Below are 25,738 nucleotides of genomic sequence, written 5' to 3' on the forward strand. Positions count from 1 at the left end.
CCCCTTGCTGGAGCCAGTGACCTTGGGTTCAAGCTGGTGGGCTTTTTACTCAAACCAGATGAGCCCGCACTCAAGCTGGCGACCTCGGGGTCTCGTACCCGGGTCCTCTGCATCCCAGTTCAACGCTCTATCCACTGCGCCACCGCCTGGTCAGGCTCACCACATTATTTTTTAATGACTGCACAGTACCCTACTACAGATTAATCTTTACTTAGCCAATCCCACATTGTAAAACAATTATATTATTTGCAAATATTATAATAATACAATATCTCTGATTATTTCCTCTAAATAAATACCCAGGAAATGAGGTTCTAGGTCAAAAGTATATATATAAGTATTCTTTTGTGGGTGTGTGTGTGTGACAGAGACAGAGAGAGGGACAGACAGGAAGGGAGAGAGATGAGAAGCATCAATTCTCAGTTGTAGCACCTTAGTTGTTGATTGATTGCTTTCTCATATGTCCCTTGGGGGGGGGGTAGGACTACAGCAGACCGAGTGACCCCTTGCTCAAGCCAGCGACCTTGGGCTCAAGCTGGTGAGCCTTGCTCAAACCAGATGAGCCCGTGCTCAAGCTGGTGACCTTGGGATTTCGAACCTGGGTTCTCTGCGTCCCAGTCCAACATTGTATCACGGCACCACCGCCTGGTCAGGCAAAAGTATAAGCATTTTTAAGAGTTTTTGATAAGTAACTAAATTACCTTTCAGAAGGACTGTTCCAAATTCTTTTTTTTTTTAAGTGAGAGAGAGACAGGGTGACAGACAGACAGATAAACAGGAAGGGAGAGAAGTGAGAAGCATCAACTCATAGTTGTGGCACTTTGGTTGTTTATTGATTGCTTCTCATATGCATTTTGACTGGGGGACTCCAGCCAAGCCAGTGACCCTGTGCTCAAGCCAGAGACCTCAGGGTTTTGAACCTGGGTTCTCAGCATCCCTGATCAACACTTTATCTTCTGCACCATTAGCAGTCAGGTGAGGACTGTACAAATTTTTTTTTAATATTTTTTCTGATACAAATAGGTTATTTTATTTATTCATTTATTTATTTATTTATTATTTTTTACAGAGACAGAGAGTCAGAGAGAGGGATAGATAGGGACAGACAGACAGGAACGGATAGAGATGAGAAGCATCAATCATCAGTTTTTCGTTGCAACTTCTTAGTTGTTCATTGATTGCTTTCTCATATGTGCCTTGACCACGGGCCTTCAGCAGATCGAGTAACCCCTTGCTCGAGCCAGCGACCTTGGGTCCAAGCTGGTGAGCTTTGCTCAAACCAGAAGAGCCTGCGCTCAAGCTGGCAACCTCAGGGTCTCGAACCTGGATTCTCTGCATCCCAGTCCGGTGCTTTATCCACTGTGCCACTGCCTGGTCAGGCTGTACCAATTTTTATTCTCACTAGCAGAGGATGAAGGAAAGTAACTCCTGTGCTTTTCTGTCACCAAAACAGGATGCTGTTTTCATTTCCATAATGTGCTAAGCTGATAAAATGGAATCACATTGCTGCTTCAACTTGCGTTTCTTTGATTTCTAGTGAGGTTGGACTTTTAAAAAAATATGTTTAACAGTCAGTTGTGTTTCTTTTTTCACAAATCCCTTATTCATGTCCTTTGTCTATTTCTTCCCTGCGTATGTTAATCTTTTGCTAAATGACTTTCAAAACTCTTAATACTTTTGAAGGCATCAATGGCAAAAGTTTTTTAAAATTACTCTACTGTAACTATTAAAAGCCCAAGTGTAGTTTTAGTTTTTCAATATCTGTAACCAGGGGTATTAATGGTTTTCCCTGTATCACTTGGTTCAAATTTCATTTCCGTAAACAGGCACAGGATCTGACTCAATTATCTGTTGAATGGATAAGTTAATTTTGATAGTTCCTATGCACTTACACACACAGTCCTCATAGGTAAGCCACAGAACCAGAATCCATCTCCCAAGTAGCTCAGGCTCTTCCACAGCTAATCTAACATAGTCAGGTAACTCTCTGGTGCCTACTCATCTTACCTAAAAGGATCTCCTGGCAGGCAGCTGTCACGGGTAATTTATTCAGGATATGGATTAAGATCCCAAAGAGAACCTGACCAGGTGATGGTGCAGTGGATAGAGCATCAACCTCGGATGCTAAGGACCCAGGCTAGAGACCCCGAGGTCCCCAGCTTGAGCCCAAGGTCGCTGGCTTGGATGAAGCCCCCAGATGAAGGAACGTATGAGAATCAATCAATGAACAACTAAAGTGCCTCAGCTATGAGGTGATGCTTTCAATCTCTCTCCCTTCCTATCTCTCTCTCACAAAAAAATAAAAAGAAAAAAATCCCAAAGAGAAATGAAAAGGGTCTCTAAGCAGTTAAAATCCAGTCTAAAACCTATATATTTAATCCATAGCTGTCCAGGTTCTCACTTGGAGACTATTTATTCTTAGTTTATACAATAATTTGGATAAGATTAGCATTAGTCTTCTTGTTTCCCAGAAGATGAAAAGTCAGAGGGTACAGAGGGTTGTTATAGCTAGGTAAACTAACAAAGCAGTAAGGAATAATAGCTGGTAAGGATGTAGTGTGGTAGAAAGTTTAAGAACACTGGCATTAAAATCTGGGACAATCTAAGCATCAACATGAATAACGACAGCAATGGATTATAACCAGTGAGTAAAATAAGATTCCAAGAGTCCATATTTAAAATAAATTAATAAATAAAAAGGGGAGAAGGGGCCTGACCAGGTAGGTGGTGATGCAGTGGATAGAGCGTTGATCTGGGACGCTGAGGACCCAGGATCAAAACCTGAGGTCATCAGCTTGAGTGTGGGCTCATCAGGCTAGAGCGTGGGATCATAGACATGACCCCATGGTCACTGGCTGGAGTCCAAAGGTCACTGGCTTGGCTGGAGCCCCTCGTCAAGGCACGTATGAGAAAGTATTCAATGAAGAACTAAAGTAATGAACCTATAAGGTGATGCTTCCCATCTCTCTCCCTGTCAGTCCCTCTCTCTCTCTAAAACAAAAACAAAAAAATAAACCAACACAAAAGGGAAGAGGGGAAAACTCTTTCTTACTGTAGAATGGCAAGTAATAAATGCGAGGGAGAGATAAAATTAGAAGATCATCATTTGCAGTGTCATAATTATCAAGGATAACAAGAGTATCTAGTAGTTCATATGGCTATGTTAATATATGTAAAGTGCTTAAAACAATGGCTGACATGTAAGGGCTCAACAAATCATTTCAATGTACCTGACCCTGTGGTTGGGCTGTGGGGAAGTCAAGAGAAGTATAAATTATGACACTTAAGTTGGGAAGACAGCATGCCATTTTATAATAAGCACAGAGGGATATGGGTTTAAATCAAAGCTGACTGTAGTTCAAATCATTTACTGAGTATGGTTTTGGACAACTTAAGACACTACTAAGACTCCACTTCCTTACCAAAATAATGGAGTTAATAATGCCTCCCTTGTAGGTTATGAGATAAGTAATATATAAAACCACAATGCCTGGAATATAGAAGAAGTTCCACAAATATGAGCTCTCTCATCCCTTTATTCATATAATCCTAGTGATAATAACATGCATCTGGGCAAAAGTACACACCAGGTTTGTACTTGACCACCCCCAGGACTAATGCTGGCATAACTCTATGTTAAGAAAGTAGCTCCTCTATATTCTGCACAAGTTAGCTTGTTTTAAAATCTAAGAAAGAAGGATCTGTCGATCTAAATTCAAAGTGACATAATCTGGTTAATCCTCAGCTGTTGTATCCAATCACTACTCAATCACACCCCCTTCCATGGCAGGCTGTCCCTCCTGGCAGCTAGTGTCACTAACTGTACTACCTGGGCCTCTCCAGGTTCATGAGTATTGATTCTCTCTGTCCAATTTGCAGGCTGCAAGACATGTCCAAGCAACCAAGTATGCTGCCCCTGGCCCTGGAGGGCAGACAGTGGTCTGGCAGGATGGGAAGAAGAGAGTGACTAAGGCTCAGCCCTGGGGCTGCTAACCCAATCAAAGGGAATGGGCAATTCACTTCACAAACTTGAAGGCCAAAGAAGGTAAACATCTAAGCTAGTAACTCATTCTGCAACCTTGAGAAGATTCCCTTCACTTTTAATAAAACTAAGATGACCAATCATCCTCCTTTAGGGAGGACAGTCCTTCTTTTGTAAGTTCTGTCCTCCCTCGAAAAGTGTCCTCCTACAAGTCCTCCTTTTTGATATTGGAAGATTAATCTGTAAATGTCTGTATTCGATTGATGCAGAGTTGATCAATTGTGTGTGATGTGACGTATCTGTATCTAAATGAGTACTTTTTTCTTACAATTATTAAAAATTAATAGGCATGTAAGCATAATTACAATATAAAATATTACAAATGTTTTTATTATGCATTTATCACATTATAGTGTATTATTGTTGCAATGAATAAAATGTTTCTTTTATTTACGATATTGTTTTCTTCAATTTATTTTTGTCCTCCTTTTCATTGTAAAAATGTTGGTCACCTTAATAAAACTCAAAAGGCAGCAGCCACACTGTGCGATATAGCAAGGACTAAAGGAACCGTGGCTGCTCAGTGGCCAAGAGTGGCCCCAAACATGCCAGATGGCTAGTAGGCTTTTCACTTAACAACCACCAGGTACATCCAACCCAGAGCTCCATGGGGATCAGACCCTTCTTGGAGGGGCCCAGATCAGGCTGGTGAGCTATATGACTATGGTTAGCTTTGGCGACCACAAGAACTTCATGGACCTGTGGGCTACAGCAGGGCAGAAACAGTAGGAGGCTGGCCAGGGAAGAAAAGGCTAAGGCAAGGCTGGAAGTGCCAAGATGTTCATAGTCAAAATAGACCCACAGGGTCCCAGACCAGGTAGCAGAGATGTAAGGCCGAGAGTGAGGTGGCAAGGACAAAAGGCTGAGACAGAACAGTAGACCACAAACAAAGCAAGCAGCCAGGAACCGAGGAATACACTGGTACTAGGGGGCAAGTGATAAGCAGCAGCAACCAGGAGCAGCAAGCAGTGAGGAGACTAGAAATGAAGAGATTTCGCCTCTTGGACATTTTTTTGCTGCAGTAGAAACAAATTCCCAAATTTAGAACTGCTTTTGGGAAAAGGTGACTTCCATGGGGAGATGGTAAGTCAGCCCACTGACTGACAAAGGGAGTTCAGGGTCAGCCATAAAGTCAGAATCAGACAGCACAAAAAGGAGCAGGCATTGCTTTTCAAGATGATTCACCAGAAGATATCCAGAAACTCCCCACTGTTCTGGTGCTGGCATCCTGGCTCCATTTTGTAGTTTTGGCAGTACTGCCTTAAATCAAGAAGCTGGTACCAGCCTGACCGGGCAGTGGCGCAGTGGACAGAGCATCAGACTGGGATGCGGAAAACCCAGGTTCGAGACTCCAAGGTCGCTCGTCTGGTTTGAGCAAAAAGCTCACCAAAAGCTCGCTGGCTCAAGCAAGGGGTTACTCGGTCTGCTGAAGGCCTGCGGTCAAGGCACGTATGAAAAAGCAATCAATGAACAATTAAGGTGTTGCAACGTGCAACGAAAAACTAATGATTGATGCTTCTCATCTCTCAGTTCCTGTCTGACTGTCCCTGTCTATTCTTCTCTCTGACTCTCTCTCTGTAAAAAATAAAAATAAAAAATAAATAAAAAAAGAAGCTGGTACCAAATGGGCTATGGTGTATGGCAGGGGTCAAGAACCGTTTTGGCTGAGAGCGCCATGAACGCCACAGATTTTAAAATGTAATTCCGTGAGAGCCATACAACGACCCGTGTATGTTACGCATTATCCAATAAAAATTTGGTGTTGTCCCGGAAGACAGCTGTGACTGGCTCCAGCTACCGGCAACCATGAACATGAGCGGTAGGAAATGAATGGATTGTAATACATGAGAATGTTTTATATTTTTAACATTATTATTTCTTTTTATTAAAGATTTTTCTGTGAGCCAGACGCAGCCATCAAAAGAGCCACATCTGACCTGCGAGCCATAGGTTTCCAACTCCTGGTCTATGGGTTTGGCCTTCATGGTCTAAATAGCTGGATTAAAGGGAGCAGAGGACACCATGAAAACATCTCCACTCTAAGGAACTACACTGAACTCCATAGGTATTTACTGGGCAAGGGCTTAAGAATATCAGCAACTATCTCAGGCAGCTCAGGATTTGGCCTCTGGTCTGTGGAAAGATAAGCATACTGATGCTAGTATCAACCTTAAAGGTTGGAGATTATCTCCAGAGGCACTATTTCCCTTACTAATTGAGGGAGTTGGCCCTGGCCCGTTGGCTCAACAGTAAGCACTGGCCTGGCATGAGGAAGACCTGGGTTCAAGTCTTGGGTTCAATTCCTAGTCAGAGTACACAGGAGAAGCAACCATCTGCTTCTACACCCCTCCTCCTCTTCCTTCTCTCTCCCTCTTCGTCTTCTGCAGCCATGGCTCAAATGGTTTGAGCAAGTTGGCCCTGGGCACTCCATGGCCTTGCCTCAGGTGCTAAAAATAGCTTGTTTGCTGAGCAATGGAGCAGTAGCGCCAGATAGACAGAGCATCACCCAGTAGGGAGTTTGCTGGGTGGATCCCAGTTGGGGTGTATGCAGGAGTCTGTCTCTGCCTCTCTGCTTCTCATTTAAATAAAAAAATACAAGCCCTGGCCGGTTGGCTCAGTGGTAGAGCATCGGCCTGGTGTGCAGGAGTCCCGGGTTTGATTCCCGGCCAGAGCACACAGGAGAAGTGCCCATCTGCTTCTCCACCCTTCCCCCTTTCCTTCCTCTCTGTCTCTCTCTTCCCTTCCTGCAGCCAAGGCTCCATTGGAGCAAAGTTGGCCCGGGCACTGGGGATGGCTCTATGGCCTCTGCCTCAGGCACTAGAATGGCTCTGGTTGCAACAGAGCAATGCCCCAGATGGGCAGAGCATCGCCCCCTGGTGGGCATGCCGGGTGGATCCCGGTCGGGCGCATGCGGGAGTCTGTCTGACTGCCTCCCCGTTTCCAACTTCAGAAAAATACAAAAAATTAAAAATAAATAAAAAATAATAAAAATTGGGGGAGCCAGAAAATGTCCCTAGCCCAAGAGAATAAGGGTTTGTCCTTTAGTGACTTGGCTCTAGTAGCAGCACTTGCCCTCCTGTGTGCCTATCAGAATCTGTTCTGTTCTTCCCTCCCCCTATGTGACACACCAAAAGGACTGGGCCTTGCAAATATTGAAGATGAAGTGCGTGAGGGATAGCAGCATGCAGACACGCTAGCAAAGGAGCAGCAACAGGACAAAGCTAGCCATGCTGGGGTGGGGGACAGGCATGCCTGGAAATCTGGCTAATCAGAAATGGTCAGGTCTTAGAAGTTGGCCTGAGGCAGGCCGAAGAATGCAGGTCCAGACCTCAAGACCTCAACAAGTTACACATGTGAATAGGAATGGTAAGCTTTGATTCTAGGCTGAGAGCTAATTTTTTCTCTGCCTTGTTTCTACTGCCTGCTAGTACAAGTATTTATTTTCTGAAGGATACTGAGTGTGGCTAAGTAAGAGGAAGACAGTAGTCTAATAATGAAAGCTAGCAAACTTCTTACATGCCAGGTACTATTTTAAACACTATATATATTCTAACACATTTAATCTTCACAACAACTCTATGATGTATGCTACACATTAAGAAAACTGAGGCACTGAGGGGTTAAGTAACTTGTCCAAGGTTATTCCACTGTAAGAAATGGGGGTGGGATTCGAACCTGGGCAGTGTGGCTACAAAGTCCATGTCCTTATCACTCTGTTACATTGCCTCTCACTTCCCTATATTTACTCCCAAGTAGCTAACCCTCTGTAGCAGCACTTTGTCTCAACTCAGTTTTTAACAGCCCAACAGAAAAATGAGGCAAGGATATAAACAGTCAATTCCCAGAGGAGGAAACAGACAAAAAAGATATTATTAGTATATGAAGAGATATCCTCAAGCTCATTTGTTATTAGAGAAATGCAAATTAAAACAAGATAGTGCCTGACCAGGCGGTGGCGCAGTGGATGGAGCGTCAGACTGGGATGCAGAAGACCCAGGTTCGAGATCCCGAGGTCGCCAGCTTGAACGGGGGCTCATCTGGTTTGAGCAAAAGCCCACCAGCTTGGACCCAAGGTTGCTGGCTCTAGCAAGGGGTTACTTGGTCTGCTGAAGGCCAGCAGTCAAGGCACATATGAGAAAGCAATCAATGAACAACTAAGGTGTTGCAACGCGCAATGAAAAACTAATGATTGATGCTTCTCATCTCTCTCCATTCCTGTCTGTCTGTCCCTGTCTATCCTCTCTCTGACTCACTCTCTGTCTCTGAAAAAAAAAAAAAAACCCACAAAAAAACAAGATAGTACTTTAAATTCAACATATAAACAAAAGTTAGAAAGCTGGAAAATGTCAAGTGTTTGGTTAGTATATGGGGTTCTGGGAGTCTTCATGCGCTATCAGGGAAGAGACTGATGGAGCCCTTCTGGAAGCTAAACTTATACTTTGTCAAATTAAAGTACCTTACCGTATAGTCCAGCACTTCTGCTATATCCCAGAGATATCCTTACACAGGCCCACAACCAAGTGCTCATCACCGGGGAACAGATAAGTTAAATGTGGTAGACACATACTATGAAACATGATGCAAGAGTTAGAAGAAACAGGCTGGATATAGGTGCAGCAGCATAGATAAATGATTTAAGAAAGAGCTGATTCTCTTTCCCCTTCTTTTAGTTATTAATTGAACCTAAAAATTTGTTCCAAAAGTTCATTTCTTGAAGGAGTCTCAGTTACAGAACTTTGGATTCCTATGCTGATAGTGACCTTGGGGACTGAATTAAGGACCCAGAGAAAACAAAAACAATGAACTCCCTGAGCATTAACCATCAAATGTGCCACTCCTCCTGCTGGGAGTGTCCCCTTGCTTCACCTGGCTAGTCCTCATTCTCCTTCAAGGCTCCTCAGTGACCCAATCACCAAATCAACAGAGCCTTCTCTGTATTCCAGCCTGGCTCCATGACCTTCCTCTTTGTCTGCACAGAACCCTGCACTTACCACCATGGCAGATGGCACTCATCACAGTGTATCACCATTGCCTGGTTACTTTCATTTGTCTTTCTCACTAGACCATTAGGCAAGGGGCATGTCTCAATCTTCTTTCCCAGCTCCTTGATCAGTGCCTGGATCACTGTAAGTGGTCAATAAGTGTTTCCTGAATAAGTATGCAAATAAATAAATGAAGGAGGAATAAATGAAATCATTAACTTATTTTGTGGGAAATGGAGGAGAAAAATGGAAGGCAACTGTCTCAGCTCTGCCCAGCCCCATCCCACCAATCGAGGCCACAGGCAGTTTAGCTGTGGAAGACCTCCACCTTCCTCTCCTGAGCACCAGCCCCTTCCTAGGCTACAGGCAGTTCCCAGACAAAGCTGAGGAAATAAACAGGGTGATGGCCCCTACGTGGCAGTTTCTGGGACTCATGGAACTCCCTTTGGAACCACAGTTCCCATGAGGTCTGTTTTAATTTGCTGATCAGACTGTAATTAGGTTAGAGGTGGGAGCACATGTAGGAAGGCTGGCTCGCACTGTCCTTGATGAGCTCCCATTTTGAGGTCAGTGGGATGTCACAATAGCATGGCAGGACAGTTACATCGATTGATGTTAAAGCTTTCTGCTTTCAGTGGCCTGAGGGGCTTGGGGTCGTCACATTGTTTAGGGGAAGAGCGAGGTGTACTCTGAGGCCTATGCTGGGCCAGGCCTGTGTCAAAGACGGCTGGCGAGCAGCTGGAGCTGGTGAAGCAAGAAGGGCAGTGATCCCAGCTCCAGGTCGTCCCCATACAATGTTGAGCTTCAGGAGAAGCTCTACCAACTCCTCCTCCTTCCCCCCTCCCCCACATCCAAAACACAGGGTCACTGTGATGAGTGTCCTGGGTCCCAGAAAGAAACAAAGAGGTCAGTTCAAGAGGTTTGCTGGAAAGTCAAATGACCTGTGTCTCACTTGGTCTACTAGCTGGTCAGGAAAGCAGGGGCCAGACTACAGGCAATTGGTATGAATTATATCTAGAAATCCTGTGGCATGGGAGCATCTGGGCTTAGGGGTATGGGCTGGGAATGAAGAGGGAAGGGAAAGCAGTTTTCTTTTAAAAGCCAGCTTCCTTAGGCAAGTAACGCATAGGTGGAAAGCAAGGTACAGTACTCGTGTAGAAAATGTGTCCCAATTTCCTCAGGTGAGCATAATAATTCTTTTGTTTACTTCCCTCAAAAGCTAAAGATCAGTAATCATAAGAAAGCAGCCACAGAGTGTTAAGCACTTTACATTCACTATTTCAGATCCATATAAAATGTGCAATTGCAATGAGGTATTAGTTTCATTTTATAGATGAGTAAACTGAGGCTCAGCAAGACAATGTGAGTTGCCCATGTGTACGCATTAAATAAGCACAGGAACCAAGAATCAAATTCAGGTCTCTCTGGGACCAAACCTGGTACACATTCCCCTGAATCACATTGGTTCTCATCCATTCAATTATCCACTGGTCTGCTGTGCTACCTCATAGTTACTGAGCCCCTACTGTGTACCAGAGACAGAGATATATTCAGATGGTAGTTAAAGTAAAGCAGACCACAGCAGCTAGCTGAGATGAGAGGAAGTCCAATTACGAGAGGGAAGGATCAAAATCGGTGGTGGGCCCAGACAAGATGAGATCATTTGGGACAAGGCTCAAGAAACATGGCACATTAAGCAGAGGGCCATGGAATGCAGGTCACCCGTCACAGGATTTCCAGGAAAATCCCAGTTTCACTTCTTCAGCCTAGATCTAAACACCCTTCCATGTCCTTCAAACTGTGGTTCAAACCTATGGGCCAATATGGTTAAACCCTGGTTATTAGAGATTCTTACCACAATATGGGCCCAGACTAGGCTCTCTCTCGGCAAATGATCCATAAGTATTTAGACTTTGGGCAAAAATAACAAATAAGAAAATAAAAAATATTAGTAACAGCAGCAGATACCTACAATATTTTACTATGTGCTAGGTATTACACTAAGCAGTTTCATCTGTGTTTTAACCTTAGCAACCAACCTATGCTGAGTTAAATGCTATTATTATTCCCATTTTGCAGACGAGAAAACAGAGTTAGGCCCTGGCCGGTTGGCTCAGCGGTAGAGCGTCGGCCTAGCGTGCGGAGGACCCGGGTTCGATTCCTGGCCAGGGCACACAGGAGAAGCGCCCATTTGCTTCTCCACCCCTCCGCCACGCTTTCCTCTCTGTCTCTCTCTTCCCCTCCCGCAGCCAAGGCTCCATTGGAGCGAGATGGCCCGGGCGCTGGGGATGGCTCTGTGGCCTCTGCCTCAGGCGCTAGAGTGGCTCTGGTCGCAATATGGCGACGCCCAGGATGGGCAGAGCATCGCCCTCTGGTGGGCAGAGCACCGCCCCTGGTGGGCGTGCCGGGTGGATCCCGGTCAGGCTCATGCGGGAGTCTGTCTGACTGTCTCTTCCCGTTTCCAGCTTCAGGAAAAAAAAAAAAAAAGCCCTGGCTGGTTGGCTCAGCGGTAGAGCGTCGGCCTAGCGTGCGGAGGACCCGGGTTCGATTCCCAGCCAGGGCACACAGGAGAAGCGCCCATTTGCTTCTCCACCCCTCCGCCACGCTTTCCTCTCTGTCTCTCTCTTCCCCTCCCGCAGCCAAGGCTCCATTGGAGCAAAGATGGCCCGGGCGCTGGGCATGGCTCTGTGGTCTCTGCCTCAGGCGCTAGAGTGGCTCTGGTCAAAACATGGCGACGCCCAGGATGGGCAGAGCATTGCCCCCTGGTGGGCAGAGCATCGCCCCTGGTGGGCATGCCAGGTGGATCCCAGTAGGGCGCATGCGGGAGTCTGTCTGACTGTCTCGCCCTATTTCCAGCTTCAGAAAAATGAAAAAAACAAACAAAAAAAAACCAAAACAGAGTTAGTAAGGGTAGAGCTAGGTATTAAACTCAGGCAGTTTCCTTCCAGAGAGCCCTCGTTACTTACTACCATGTCATGCACAACTAGACAATGTGCTCCCCCAAAGCAGAGACTGTGCCTAAAACGTTTCCTCCTGCACAGGGTCTATCTAGTACAGTCCAGTAAATATTTGTTAAATCAGTTCACTTCTGGAGCTTTAACACTGCACTGCTGATATACACACTGAGTTTTCAGTCAGCCGCTGGGTTTAACTTGCTAGTATTTCTAAGTTGGGTCTCTCTCAATTGGAATTTTAAAGTTGGTTTTGGTTTTAATTGTAGACTGAACACTTACACTTGTTCATTTTTATCATCACAGATTTAACCATTGATCTAGCCATTTTGCATGTCCACAAGTCTTTCACCCAACATAACTGCTACCTCTTTAAGCTTCATTTAATCTATCAATTTGATAGGCATTTATCCATGGTCTCAGTGGAATCAGTGATATAACTACTGAATAGGACAGAGCCCCATGGCTCTGATGTCTTTAAGAACCATATCACAGTCCCTAAACATGAAACACCCTTCCCCATGAAGCTGAATTGGGTTAGGACCAGATGCTCCCCTCGTCCCAACTGATCCCCTCCACAGAGACAGCACTGAACACAGAACCCCAGGACAGGATACAGCACTGGATAAGTGGGGGGGGGCACCCTGAGACTATCATGTTATGCAAATGAGCTGGCATTGCTTTCCAGGGAGCAGTGTCTTGGGTTGCCTGAGGTCAAGGCACACGCCTGCCAAACTAGAATCGGGTGCATGTTGGAATTGGAATATCATTACTATGAAACAGGATTATCTTGAGTAACGATTCCAAATGGGATTAGAAATGACTCTTTGTTACTCAGAGATAATCAGCCACAGCAGCAGCAGTGGGTGGGAGAAATGTCAAGCTCGGCACACTTTTCTGGGGGGCACAATGCTGGCATTCTGGGCACCCGGCCAGCACCGTCACCCACCCTTCCTTGCTGGGAAATACTGGGCACTGTCCTGCATTGGGCAGGTGGCCACCTGGGACAAGAGCCAGCACCCATCAAAGCGCCTTGCTCTGGGGTCCCCTGTTCTAGGCCCAGCTTCTCAGATAAAGAGGACTGAAAAAAGCCTCTCCAAAACCCTCCTGCAGTAACAGTAATAATTAAGGCACTACCACTATGACTATACTACTAGAAACTAAAAGAAACAAACCCTTATCAAGTGATTACTATCTGGCAGGCATTATTATTCTAAACACTTTACATATATTTACACATTTACACTTCAAAACAGCCTTTTGCAGCATATCCCCTTATCATCTCCATTTTATGGCTGAGTAAACAATCACAGATACCGTATTCCCCATGTATAAGACACACCTTAATTCTGAGGCCCGAAATTTGAAAAAATAAATGTATTAATTAAGTTACTGAACTCAAGTTTTATTCATCATAAAATTCATACAACTCTCATCGCTGTCAAAACTCCCATCCATTAGCTTGTCCTAATCTCTGTCTGATGATGAATCACTGTCTTCAACAAGGAGCACAAAAACAAGCGCAAAAAAGCGGGAAATGCAAGTAAAAAACCTACAACCACTGTATAAGACACACCCAGTTTTTAGACCCCAATTTTTTTGGAAAAGGGTGCGTCTTAACATGGGGAATACAATAAGTAAAAGATTGCCAAAGTATGTAACTAGTGAGAGGAAGCGCTTGGATTTGAACACAGGTAATCTGGCTCTAAAGCTCACAAGCTGTATGTACCACATGCTAGACTGTCACAGCCCGAGAGGACCATGGTCAATGTTGGATAAGGCTTTTTCTCCACACTCGTTGGTCTTCAGACCCTGCCAGTTCTCCTAGCTCTGGCACATTCCTACTTTCTCACCTTTGTGAACCTGTGCTCACAACGGTCCAACGTCCAGAAATGCTGTCCTAACCCTCCACCTTTAACAATCAAAGTCATGCCCATCTTTCAAGACCCACCTCATCTGAAAGGGCCTCCTTCCATGATTTCCTCCAGCATTCCAGGTGGTCTTTTCTGGGGCACTGAGCGCATTCTGCCTCATTTAAAGTGAGACTCATTTTATCCCTTTTCTAACTGCCAGCTTTTAGACAAGGAGAGTGGTCTATTTTTAGATTTCTCATAATCATCCAGCACAGAGCTGTTCATCAAGAACTCTGACTGAGATGACTTGACTCCTGGTTCCATCAACCCTTGTCCATCCCATGGCTCTGTTACCTGTCCCTTCACTCCACAGGCAGTACAATCCAGTGGAAATAATAACGGCTTGGCACCTGACCGGGTGGTGGCGCAGTGGATAGAGCACTGGACTGGGATGCGGAAGACCCAGGTTCAAGACCCCGAGGTTGCCAGCTTGAGCGAGGGCCCATCTGGTTTGAGCAAAAAGTTCACTAGCTTGAGCCCAAGGTCGTTGGCTCGAGCAAGGGGTTAATCGGTCTGCTGAAGGCCTGCGGTCAAGGCACGTTTGAGAGAGCAATCGATGAACAATTAAGGTGTTGCAATGTGCAATGAAAAACTAATGATTGATGCTTCTCATTTCTCTCCGTTCCTGTCTGTCTGTCCCTGTCTATCCCTCTCTCTGACTCTCTGTCTCTGAAAAAAAAAAAAAAAAAAGAAATAAGGGCTTGGGGTTCAGAGGCCTGTATTCAAATCTTGGTTCCCTCTTTCACTCAGTAGACAACCCTGGGCATCTCTGAGCTTCATTTTCCCTATCTGTAAAATAGGGATGATAATCCCTCCCTTTTAGGATTGCAGTGAGAATCAGAGCTTACATGGAAGTGCTCAACATGGGCATGGCACACAGAAGGCACCCAATCAACCACAGCCAGCATCGTTACTACCATCAGATGATCACACGGCACAAAGCCCAGCCTCCTCAGACTGAAGGAAGCACCATTCCGTAGCAGGCAGTGGGGCCAAAAATAGGCTTGGGACCCTGGAAAGAGGCCGGAGGTCTCTAAGGCAGGAGAGACCTCCCTGTGGTCAGACCCCCTAAGAACCTGCACTGAAGCACAGGTGCAGAGGCGCTCTACCGGCTCTGTCTTTGGCCAGCAGCAAGGAAGGAGAGCCTTCCAGCGAGGCTGTCCCTAATCTAGCTGCAAGAGCAGCACTGGCACTTTGCTCTAAGAACACCTGTGGGGTTGTTGGCCCCACAAAGGACTGTAAAACCTCTCCTGCAGGACAGCAATCTGGCTTGAGCTGCTGGTCTCTTAAAGAGAGGGTTTAATGCCCTCCTCCTCTTAGTAGGGTGGAGGGAAAATAAGCAAATGCTAAAAATAAATGACTGCTGTGAGAGGGAATTAAATGGTCTTCAGCCAAGGATGGCAGCATTTTAAAATTAACAAAGCCCAGGTACCACATCCAGGAAGGCCTTGGCAAACGCGTGTTATCCACTCATTAGCTCAGCTCCTCAGGGACCCTGGCCAAGCAGGGAAGGCAGTGCCGGGAAGTCCTTCCGATGCAGATGAAATGCACTCCGGAGAAAAGGAGAAGGAGGGAGAGAGACTCTTGTGGGGAATTTCAAACAGTTGTGCTGGAGCTTTGTGCTCTGCCTCACGGTCTCACCTTCTTTGGGCAGGAGCTTTCAAAGCAACCAGCAAGCCCAAGTAGATTCAAATCTGAATGCACCACCTCATTTTTGGGGGACGTTCGGTTCCTAAAGCACCACAATGGCCACACTGTTTAGGTGGTCTCCTTCCTTGGCAGTCCAGGGACAAGGAGCCCAAGAATGATCTGAGATGGGAGGCCAGCTTCCATTCCTGTGCCCTGCACTTTCTCCTTTCTATGAAGAAGAACCACATGATGCTTTGTGAATTTACCTAGCCTACTCTACACCACTTGTAATGTGAACTTATCATTATCCATCAGTAATTATATTTCATGACACCAAGAATCATGTGAATTACAAATCTTCATTCTCTCTTATCAGAATATATAGCATTCTAATGTGAGATACCATTCACAATAAGAATTTAAAACATTCATGGTGGACATAAACAACAGAATTCATTCTGGTGCTATATGAATTCTCAGTATGCCACTGGTCATAATGATGAAAGGTAGAGAGGAACAATGACCCCTTTAAATGTTTTTTTTATGTCAGTTTATTGAAATATCCATTATGCATAGTAAAATCCATCCTTTTAAGATGTACAACTAAATGAGTTTTGATTGTAGAGCCACCACCGTAATCAAGATTTAGAATATTTCTATTACCCCAAAAGTTCCTTTGGGCCCTTCCTCACACTCTTAAACCCTAGCAGCCACTAACCTGGTTCCTGTCCTCACACTATTGCCCTTTCCAGACTATCATATAAATGGAATTATTCAGTAGATAGCTTTTTTAACTTTTTGTGTCTGGCTTTAACTTAGCATAAGGCTTTTAAGATTTGTCCATCTGTTCTTTTTATTGCTGCATAGTAGTTCACTATATAAATGTACTATAATTTGTCCATCCACTTACCAGTTGGTGGACATCTAAGTGATTTCTAGTTTTTGTTGATTATGAATAAAGCTACTTTAAATGTTTTCATACAGGTCTTTTGCAGATACTGTTTTTATATCTTATGGACAAATACCCAGGAGCTGGTATTACTGGGTTGTACAGTAAATATGTTTTAACTTTTATAAGGAATTGCCAAAGTGTTTTCCAAAGTGGCTCTACCTTCATGCACCCCTATCAGCTGGGCAACTTTGTGAGCACTTCATATTGTCAGTTTTTCTAAATTCTAGCTATTGTAATAGTAGGTATACAATGGTATCATAAGAGTTCTTTATATTGTCTGGATGCTATTTCTTTATCAGACATGTGTTTTGAAAGCTTCTTTTTAGAGGAATTAGAAATTATAAGGATCTGGTTGGTTGTCCTCCCACTTGGTTGAGGCAAATAGAAGCAGTGTTGAAGGGCAAGAGGAAGGGAGAAGCCACAGGGATTTCCTCTTTCTGTCTCCTTTCCAGTCCTAGTTCCTGTCGGTCAGTCCCACTGTGAGTCCAGCTACTGCCTGGCCTCCTCATGATATAGAAGGTGAACAGATAAGAATGTAATTTCTGAAAACTTACAAGAAACCCCTGATTCAGTGAAATCTCAGGCAGGATGAAAAGTTATGAGAGGGGAGCTGTATTATGATAAAATAGGCTGGAATAGGAAGGTTGTGAGAACTTGTTCCACAAGGTCCATCCGCCTCCATGATTCAAAATTTCTCAATGGGGGGAAATCAGACATCGTGGTGTGAGGACACTCAAGGACTTGATAGTCGTGTGAGTGAACCACCTTGGAACAGTATCCTCCAGCCCTAGTTAACCTTCAGATGTCTGTAGCTGTAATCAACGCCCTGATGGCAACCTCATAAGAAACCCTGAGCTAGAAATAGGCAAGGCGCCCAAATTATTAAACATTGAAACTGTGAGCTACAATACTTGTCATTTTGAGCTGCAATAAATAATTAAGTTGAACAATCCTAAAAAAGGAGAAATTATAAGGATCTAAATCACACCGTTTTTTCTAAACCACTACCCCCAGACCATACCCTGATGAAGGGAACAGGAAAGACACTTTCAATTTACAAATACCTTAGTGCCACTAGACAGAGAGTCAAGCAGTACTCGGTACCTACTACACTTAAGAGCCTATTTTTACCCTCACTACAAGCACCCAACATTAGGCTTTAGGGAAAGCTACATCTGGGGAAATGGCTGTCCTATAAACAGCTTTTGGCCCCCCAAGCTCTGCACCTCCCAAAGCCCTGTTCTGGTCCATCAGGCTCCAGGAATGGTCAACAGTTGTCACACTCCATTGGGGCTATTGTCCACTGGGAAAGGTAGGAGGCTCCCAATCCATCCTTCAGTGAAAGAGCAAACAGCGAGGCCTGTGGCTGCTTGGACATCAAAGTTGAGCAAATAGGCCTGGCAGGCCCTGCCTCTCCGCCTACACATCCTGCAAATGCCATATGAAGGAGCTTCCCTGAGGGGGTCATGACTTTCAGCTTGTCATAGCACACATCAAAGTTTGCACCACACACGAACTGGGTGCATGGGTTCGAATCAAGTCGCCCAAGAGCAGATACTCAGCCATTGTGTCCAGTTTTAATCCTGTGTTTTCCCAAGTAATTAAGCCTTCTTGCTTATGAACTTGTGACTAAGTAAAGCATCACTGAGAGGTTGTAACATCAAAGTGCCTTCCACCGTCTGTCCATGTTTGGTAAAATTGGATTTCTTTCCCTTCTTAAAGAAAAACTAATTGAATTTAGCTGAAAGCTGGGTATATTTACACGAGCCAGTGAAGACTATGCTAAGTCACAGTGATCATCCTGGGACCCGGTGGCTTAGCCGTTGGCTGGACTGGGTCTGAGTACAACACAAAATGAGGCACCCAGACTTAGGCTGAACAAGTGCCTGTGGCATGAGGCTTATGGAGGGCCAGCCCCTAGTGACTGCTTCTCAAGTCAATACTATGCCCAAACTGTTACTAGGGCTGGCAAAAGGATTTTCCTAGTCAAATGTTAGTTAATCTTTGGCAAAGAAGAACCTGAAGACAAGGGCCACCACATTACTCAAGTCCTTGATGTCAGCAGTCCAAATAAGTTTCTTAAGGCAAAGGCTGTGATGCTTATTATCTGAATCTCCTCGTAACCTGGCTCATCAGCACCCAACACAGTAGAGTCTGAAAAATGTTTGCTGGATACATAAAATGATAATGCAAAGAAATGTCAGAACAAAGTTCCTCTCCCTTGAAGAACCAATTGTTTGCCATGCTCATTGGGAAACTTCAATCTAAATTAATACTCGATCCATAAATTACCTGATTTACAGTGAATGTGGCACAGTCCCATTTATATAAAATTATAGACACATTCACACACACACACACACACACATACACATACATACTGGTCAGTCACTAGATAGACAGATTTGGTTCACTGGTACTGTCTTTTCTATGTTATTTGTACAAAAACAATAAACCTATTTTCAGAAAAGAAAATCTCTGGTTCAATCCTGATATAATTATCTTTCCTTTTACCAATATGAGTTCTGATCTTGATCCAGTTTTAATTCTCCTGTGTATATTTATATCTTTATTTTAATTTACATCACCTCAAACCCTTTCTGAAAATCAAAAGAGATAAATTATAAACTAAATTCTTATATAGACTTCTAAAATTTTTGTTCTATAGCATTGTATTTTCTATTCAAAATATTAAATAAAGTAGTACTATCTTTACTATTCAAAATTAAATAAGTTCACACGAATTAAGTCTCCTTCAAGGTGGAGACTATGCTGTTCTTTGTCCCTAAGGACTAAACAAATTTAGCAAGTGCTCACTAAAGGTAGTTGAGGGTAAAATGACTGAGCTACTCTCAGGACCTCTCCCTTGAGCTTGGAACTGCCAACATTCTAAAATAAAGGAAGGTTGTCTGCTTTCAGCCTTGAATCAAGGGAAGCTAACCCTCTATCTTCCATTCATCTAAATTCAATCAAAAGGTGGTAGCATTTCAGCCCTGGTCAATATGGTTCCAGAGGGTTTGGTGACTGGTGAGATGAGAATCAGCACACTTCTAATAAGGAGAAACTTACTGGCAGGTTGTGTGGGATGGACGTGATAATCCTTCAGGACTACTCCGAGGGCAACTTACCAACGGGCCTGCTCACCCTGACTAGGTACTCTGGAGATTCCCTTTTACCAGGTTCTACTTTTCCTTTTTTCCATAGCACTTCTTTCCTTCTAATATATTATGTATTATTTAGTATTATCTATGCACTATATTTGTATCTTTATTTTAGTATTTTTAAAAATTTATTGATTTTAGGCCCTGGCCGGTTGGCTCAGCGGTAGAGCATCGGCCTGGCGTGCGGGGGACCCGGGTTCGATTCCCGGCCAGGGCACACAGGAGAAGCACCCATTTGCTTCTCCACCCCCACCCCCTCCTTCCTCTCTGTCTCTCTCTTCCCCTCCTGCAGCCAAGGCTCCATTGGAGCAAAGATGGTCCGGGCACTGGGGATGGCTCCTTGGCCTCTGCCCCAGGCGCTAGAGTGGCTCTGGTCGCGGCAGAGCGACGCCCCGGAGGGGCAGAGCGTCGCCCCTGGTGGGCGTGCCGGGTGGATCCCGGTCGGGCGCATGTGGGAGTCTGTCTGACTGTCTCTCCCCGTTTCCAGCTTCAGAAAAATACAAAAAAAAAAAATAATAATAATTTTATTGATTTTAGAGAGAGGAAGGAAGAAAGGGAGAGAGGAAGAGAGAGAGGGAAACATCGACTTGTTTTTCCATAATATTTATACATTCATCGGTTGATTCTTGTATGTGCCCTGAAGGGGGATAGAACCTGCAACTTTGGTGTATTGGGATGATGCTACCAGCTGAGCTACCTGGCCATGCATGGCTGCACTATATTTATTGTCTGTCCCTAACTCTCTCAGCAACCACCATCTATATAAAAATAAATTCTATGAGGGCAGGGATCTTTGTCAAGAACAGTGTCTGGCAAAGAGTAGGTGCCCCCAAAAGGTGTGATATGAATAAATAAACCAATCTGATAGTATGCTATTTTCACTAAAATATGTCTTGCCTAGGTACTAGAAGAAAAAGGAGGGCACAAAATGGACACTTAATACATCAACAATTAGTCCTAGGAACCAAAGCAAATAAATAAAAGCCAACACTCTCACTTTGCTCAATGAACATCACTGATTTGCTAGTGGCCCTGGATAAAGACAAGCAATCAGTTAAACCAGCAACTCATTAGATTCAAAAAGAAGTCCCCAAAGCACATCTACTAGCTATCTGCTCACTGACTGACAGTACTCTTAAGTATAGTGTTATTTCCAATTCTGTCTCAATACTAAAAATACACTTCAAATAAGGGCACACTCCTCCTTCCCCTTTTCCTCACTAATGGCCGTCTCTTGCAGATGGAGACACCTGTAAACTGGGCAAGAAGACTGGTGAGTAGGGTGGAAGTGGTGGTGGGTGGAACATCAGTGGTAGAATAAACCTGTGTATTTGTGCATAGATAGGTCTAATGTGAGCAACAGAGAACAACCACCCACCATTTGCAACCTGTAGCACATAATATTGTCTCATTTGATTCTCACGAAAGTATAGCGAGAATTTACTCTGCTGGCAGATTCAGTCCTCTCACACCCTCTGCTTTGGTAATACCCCTTCCACATTGCTCTGACATCATTAATTATACTACTCTCTCTCTCTACCTGCCTTTCTTTTCCACATTAGGCACGGTCTCCCAAGGTCTCTGATCCCGCAATGTTTAGCACAGAGCCTGAATCAGAGCAAATATTTACCAAATCTTTGTAGAAATAATTAATTTCAGGTGGAGAAACAGTGTCCACAGAATTTTGAAACTCAACTAAGTATCAGAACCAGGGCTACATTCTAGGTCTCTCAACTCTAAAGTTCATTTATATCAGTATTTCTTTTAGAGACTAAATGCTAAGAGCTAAAGAGGCAAATAAGGAAATGGGGTGCTGAGAACAAGTCCATGATTAAAAGCAGAGAAGACAGACCTATTCTCAAGTACAGCTGTCTCTCAAGCAGTCTGAGACAGGGCCATACCTATAGTATAAAATCCCTGTTTTGTTGCCTCAGCAGGCAGTGGCACAGCGGATAGCGTTGAACTGGGAAGTGGAGGACCCAGCCAGGTTCGAAACCCTGAGGTCACCTGCTTGAGCGCAGGCTCATCTGGTTTGAGCAAAAGCTCACCAGCTTGAGCCCAAGGTCGCTGGTTTGAGCAAGGGGTGCCTCGCTCTGCTGTAGCCCTCCGGTCAAGGCACATATGAGAAAGAAATCAATGAACAACTAAGGTGCCACAACTGAGAATTGATGCTTCTCATCTCTCTCCCCTCCTTTCTGTCCCTATCTGTCCCTCTCTCTGTCTCTCTCTACATCACAAAAAAACTATAATCCTGTTTTGTTGGTCTCCATTACTTTTATGACCCTTCCAAAGGTAACTAGGACTGGCTGATAAAAGCCTTACAGGTCTGTGGAAGGAAAAAGTAAAATTGGTATCTCTCCTACTATTTGCTTCAGTGGCTGCTACTAAAGTGCACAGGCTGTTTTCTTTGAAAGCACTTCTTTTTGCTCTTATTTAATCAATTCTTTTGCATAAGCACAGCTAGAGATTGGGATGGAAAGGCAACATCCAACTCTAGCCTGGGATTTGGCAGAGGGAGGCAGCAGTGAGGTACACTAAAGCATACAAACTTTGTAGGCAGCCAGACCAGGTCCTAAATCCTGTCTGTGTGACCTTAGATAAATCACTTTATCTCTTTGAGCTTCAGTTTTCTCACCTACAAAATGAGAATAACATATATGTTGTGGGGTGGTTGTGAAAATTAGCAATAACTCTCTATACAAAGTGGACTATTTTGATCTTTATACAATAGCTACACCCTAAGGCAATAGGCAAACAGGTAGAAAAACAGCAGGGCCTCCATTGGGGGGGGGGGGGCAGGAACACCCACCTTCCCTAGTTTCCATCAGAACCTCCAAAGAAACAGCCCAGATGAGCCCTTGCTGGGGATAGTGACTGCAGACGTCTCAACAAAGATAAATGGTGGAGAATGGAAACGTGATAACGAACACAAGTACATTTAATCACTTAACAACAGCCTGACCTGTGGTGGCGCAGTGGATAAAGCGTTGACCTGGAAATGCTGAGGTCGCCGGTTCGAAACCCTGGACTTGCCTGGTCAAGGCACATATGGGAGTTGATACTTCCAGCTCCTCCCCCCTCCTCTCTCTCTGTCTCTCTCTCCTCTCTCTCCCTCTCTGTCTCTCTCTCCCTCTCTCTCTCCTCTCTAAAAATGGATAAATAAAAATTTAAAAAAAAATTAATCACTTAACAACAGACTTTCAAGGATTTTGTTGCTTTAATAATGCAAATGACTTGCCTAAGGTCACACAACAAACGAATGGTGGAGCTGAGATCCATATCTATATCTTCCCTTTCCACATCTCCTGTACATTTTTTTAGTGAGAAAGAGAGAGACAGATAGACAGGAAGGAAGGGAGAGTTGAGAAGCATCAATCCTTCATAGCAGCACTTTAGTTGTTCACTGATTGCTTCTCACACATGCCTTGACAAGGGGCGGGGGGAGGGGCTCCAGCTGAGCCAGGGACTGCTTGCTCAAGCCAGTAACCTTGAGCTTCAAGCCAGTGACCTTTGGCTTCAAGCCAATGGCAATGGTGTAATGTCTGTGATCCCATGCTCAAGGCAGTGACCCCATGCTCAAGCTGGTGAGTGTGCACTCAAGCTAGAATGAGCCCACGCTCAAGCCAGTGACCATGGGGTTTTGAACCTGGGACCTCAGTGTTCTGGGTTGACACTCTAGCCACTGTGCCACCAACTGTCAGGCATATCTCCTGTGCTTCCTATTGCATCAGGTATAGACCAGTACCTAGAGTTCATCTTCCTACCTCTGGAGAAGACAGCAGGGGGACAGGCAAGGGTGGGAGAGGATTTGGGAATGTGATCTGCAGAGACTGGGCTAAAGGAGCCTTGTGTGAAAGAAGATCTCTTACCTGTCGTTTCGGTTGATGGCTGCCACCATAAGTGCTGTCCAGCCAAGTCTGTGCCTTGCATTGACATCTGCACCTTCTGACAACAGCCTAGAAAGACAGAAATATTTTCAGTGTATGACTTATCATGGACCTAAAACTGGAAGAAATGAGACAGCCAACAAATAGGGAGGCTGGACGAATCTGGAAATAGTTAGGAGGCCTTTGAGAACTAAATACCCATCCCAGTATCTCTGGCCAGTCTCCCCAACCCCAGGCTTCCCCTACCTTTCTCCCTCTTCCCCTAAATGAGTCAGCCTTATGAGGAAAAAATGTGCCTTCCTTACCATAATATTCTGACACTCCTACTTCCTTAGTCCATAATGCTCTCTTCTTGCCTCTTTTTGTCTGTTCTAATCCTATTTTCATGCCATGGGATACAATCCTGGCTTGCAGATTCGCCCTGAGAAGGCTTCCTTGACTCATCCAGTCCACAGATCTCTCTTCCTTCCTTAGAATTTCTCCCTGCTTAGCACCAAATGCCCAGGGACACTTCTTATGTAGGTAGTTCCCAGTTTACAAAAGGATCACACTCTTCAAGTTTGTTTAAAATTGGAAATCTTTTAACCCAAAGAAAGATGGAAACAGTGTTAGAAATACTAAATTAGGTTTCTAGGAGAGTCCATATGAGCCTATTCGACTCTATATGCCAGTGCCTAGCACATAGCAGGGGCTCAATAGTTGGATAAATGAACAAACACAGGGTTTTAAGTATACCACTAGAAGACTGAATTCTGGGCCCTGGGAACAGAGGGCCTTACAACATAGAAGTGAACAGAGAGGAGAGGAGGAAATAGAATGAACTCTTACTGAGCACCTACTACCAGCGGAAATTGCCATCAGAACTTTACAAATACTGTATGCTCTCATTCACATTTTGTACAAGCTTAAGGAGCTGATACTAATCTCTTTTCATTGATGAGGTAACAGGTTCAGTGCGGTGAATGGCTCGCTGAAGGTCACAAATCTAGTAAAGGGGCAAGACAGTGACTGGAACCCAGGTCGATAATGGCTCTGCAGCCTGAATCCTTCTCATTTCACCACTCTTCCTCTAGTCTAACCCTGGTTCCTTGTCACACAGAACACAAAAGACTAAAGTGACTTCAGCAAATCCATAATATATGCTGGGTCCTGTGCTCGAGTCTGGGATGGGGGTGAGGAGAAGGCATGGGGTCTACTCTAGGGAAGTTTATAACTTAGTTGTGGGGGAGGACTCAGGACAGTAGGAAACCAAAGCCTGTAGTGTGTGGTTTCCCACCAGAAGGGCTACAGGAGGCCAGGAAAGAGGGAGACCACATTTTAAGAGTGATTCACCAACAAGGCAGGATCTGTTTATGAGGAATGGAGGGAGGGTGTTTGGAAGAACTGGGAGGCTGTCTACTCTTTACTGAGTTCTAGACGAAAGGACACTGGAAGAGAGTCCAGACTTGGGGTTTAGTCCTAGCACCATTCTTGGTAGTATATACTCCTCTACCAAGCCTAATAAAACCTCTGTGCTATTTAAGCAAGCAGTTGACCAAGGCTTGGGAGGATGGAAAGACACAAGGCTTGAGGGGGAGACAGACCAACAAGCACAAACCTATACACCGGATGAGTGCTATGAATGGGACCACAGGTTGCAGGTACACAACCAGGAAACCTAACAGTCTTTTTTTTTAGTGAGAGTTTGGGGGGGGGGGGGCAGAGATGAGAAGCATCAACTCATAGTTGTATCACTTTAGTTCACTGATTGCTTCTCATCTGTACCTTGATGGGGGGGGGGGGGGGCTCAAGCCAAGCCTCTGATCCCTTGCTCAAGCCAGCAACCTTGGGCTCAAGCCAGGGAGCCTGAGCTTAAGACTGACATGCTAATCCAGTCTTAGTGACCGAAAAGTTTCTCTGAGGAAGTGATAATAGAGACCTAGCCAGACAAAAGAGGGTGAGGGAGGGGAAGGAGTGTTCCAGGTCGAACACTCAGAGAAGATACCCAGAGAAGACAGCATGGAATATATGAGGGCCTGAAAGAGATTTGGCATGACTGGGGCATAAAATGTAAGGGGAAAGAGTCTGAAGAAGCTGGGAAACCCCTACCTCTCATGTCTACTTTGGAGGATTTCTTCTGGGCCTCTTATCACATACTGTTAAACTTCTTTTATGCAGGAACAATTTTCTATGGCCAAGAATGTTAAAGAGGCCCTGGCAGGTTGGCTCAGCGGTAGAGCGT

The 25,738-nt window shown here is 44.7% G+C and overlaps 1 protein-coding gene across 1 annotated transcript in view; it reads right to left on the reverse strand.

The window, feature by feature from the left end:
* CLPB (ClpB family mitochondrial disaggregase) overlaps positions 1-25,738 on the reverse strand; it is a 183,775-nt gene that overhangs the window by 106,843 nt on the left and 51,194 nt on the right. The window contains exon 3 of the mRNA XM_066367494.1: positions 23,500-23,586. Within this exon, the coding sequence (XP_066223591.1) occupies positions 23,500-23,586 (87 nt within the window). The remainder of the gene's footprint in view (positions 1-23,499; positions 23,587-25,738) is intronic.

Source organism: Saccopteryx leptura, chromosome 1, assembly GCF_036850995.1.
Source record: "Saccopteryx leptura isolate mSacLep1 chromosome 1, mSacLep1_pri_phased_curated, whole genome shotgun sequence".
NCBI classification, from domain to species: domain Eukaryota; kingdom Metazoa; phylum Chordata; class Mammalia; order Chiroptera; family Emballonuridae; genus Saccopteryx; species Saccopteryx leptura.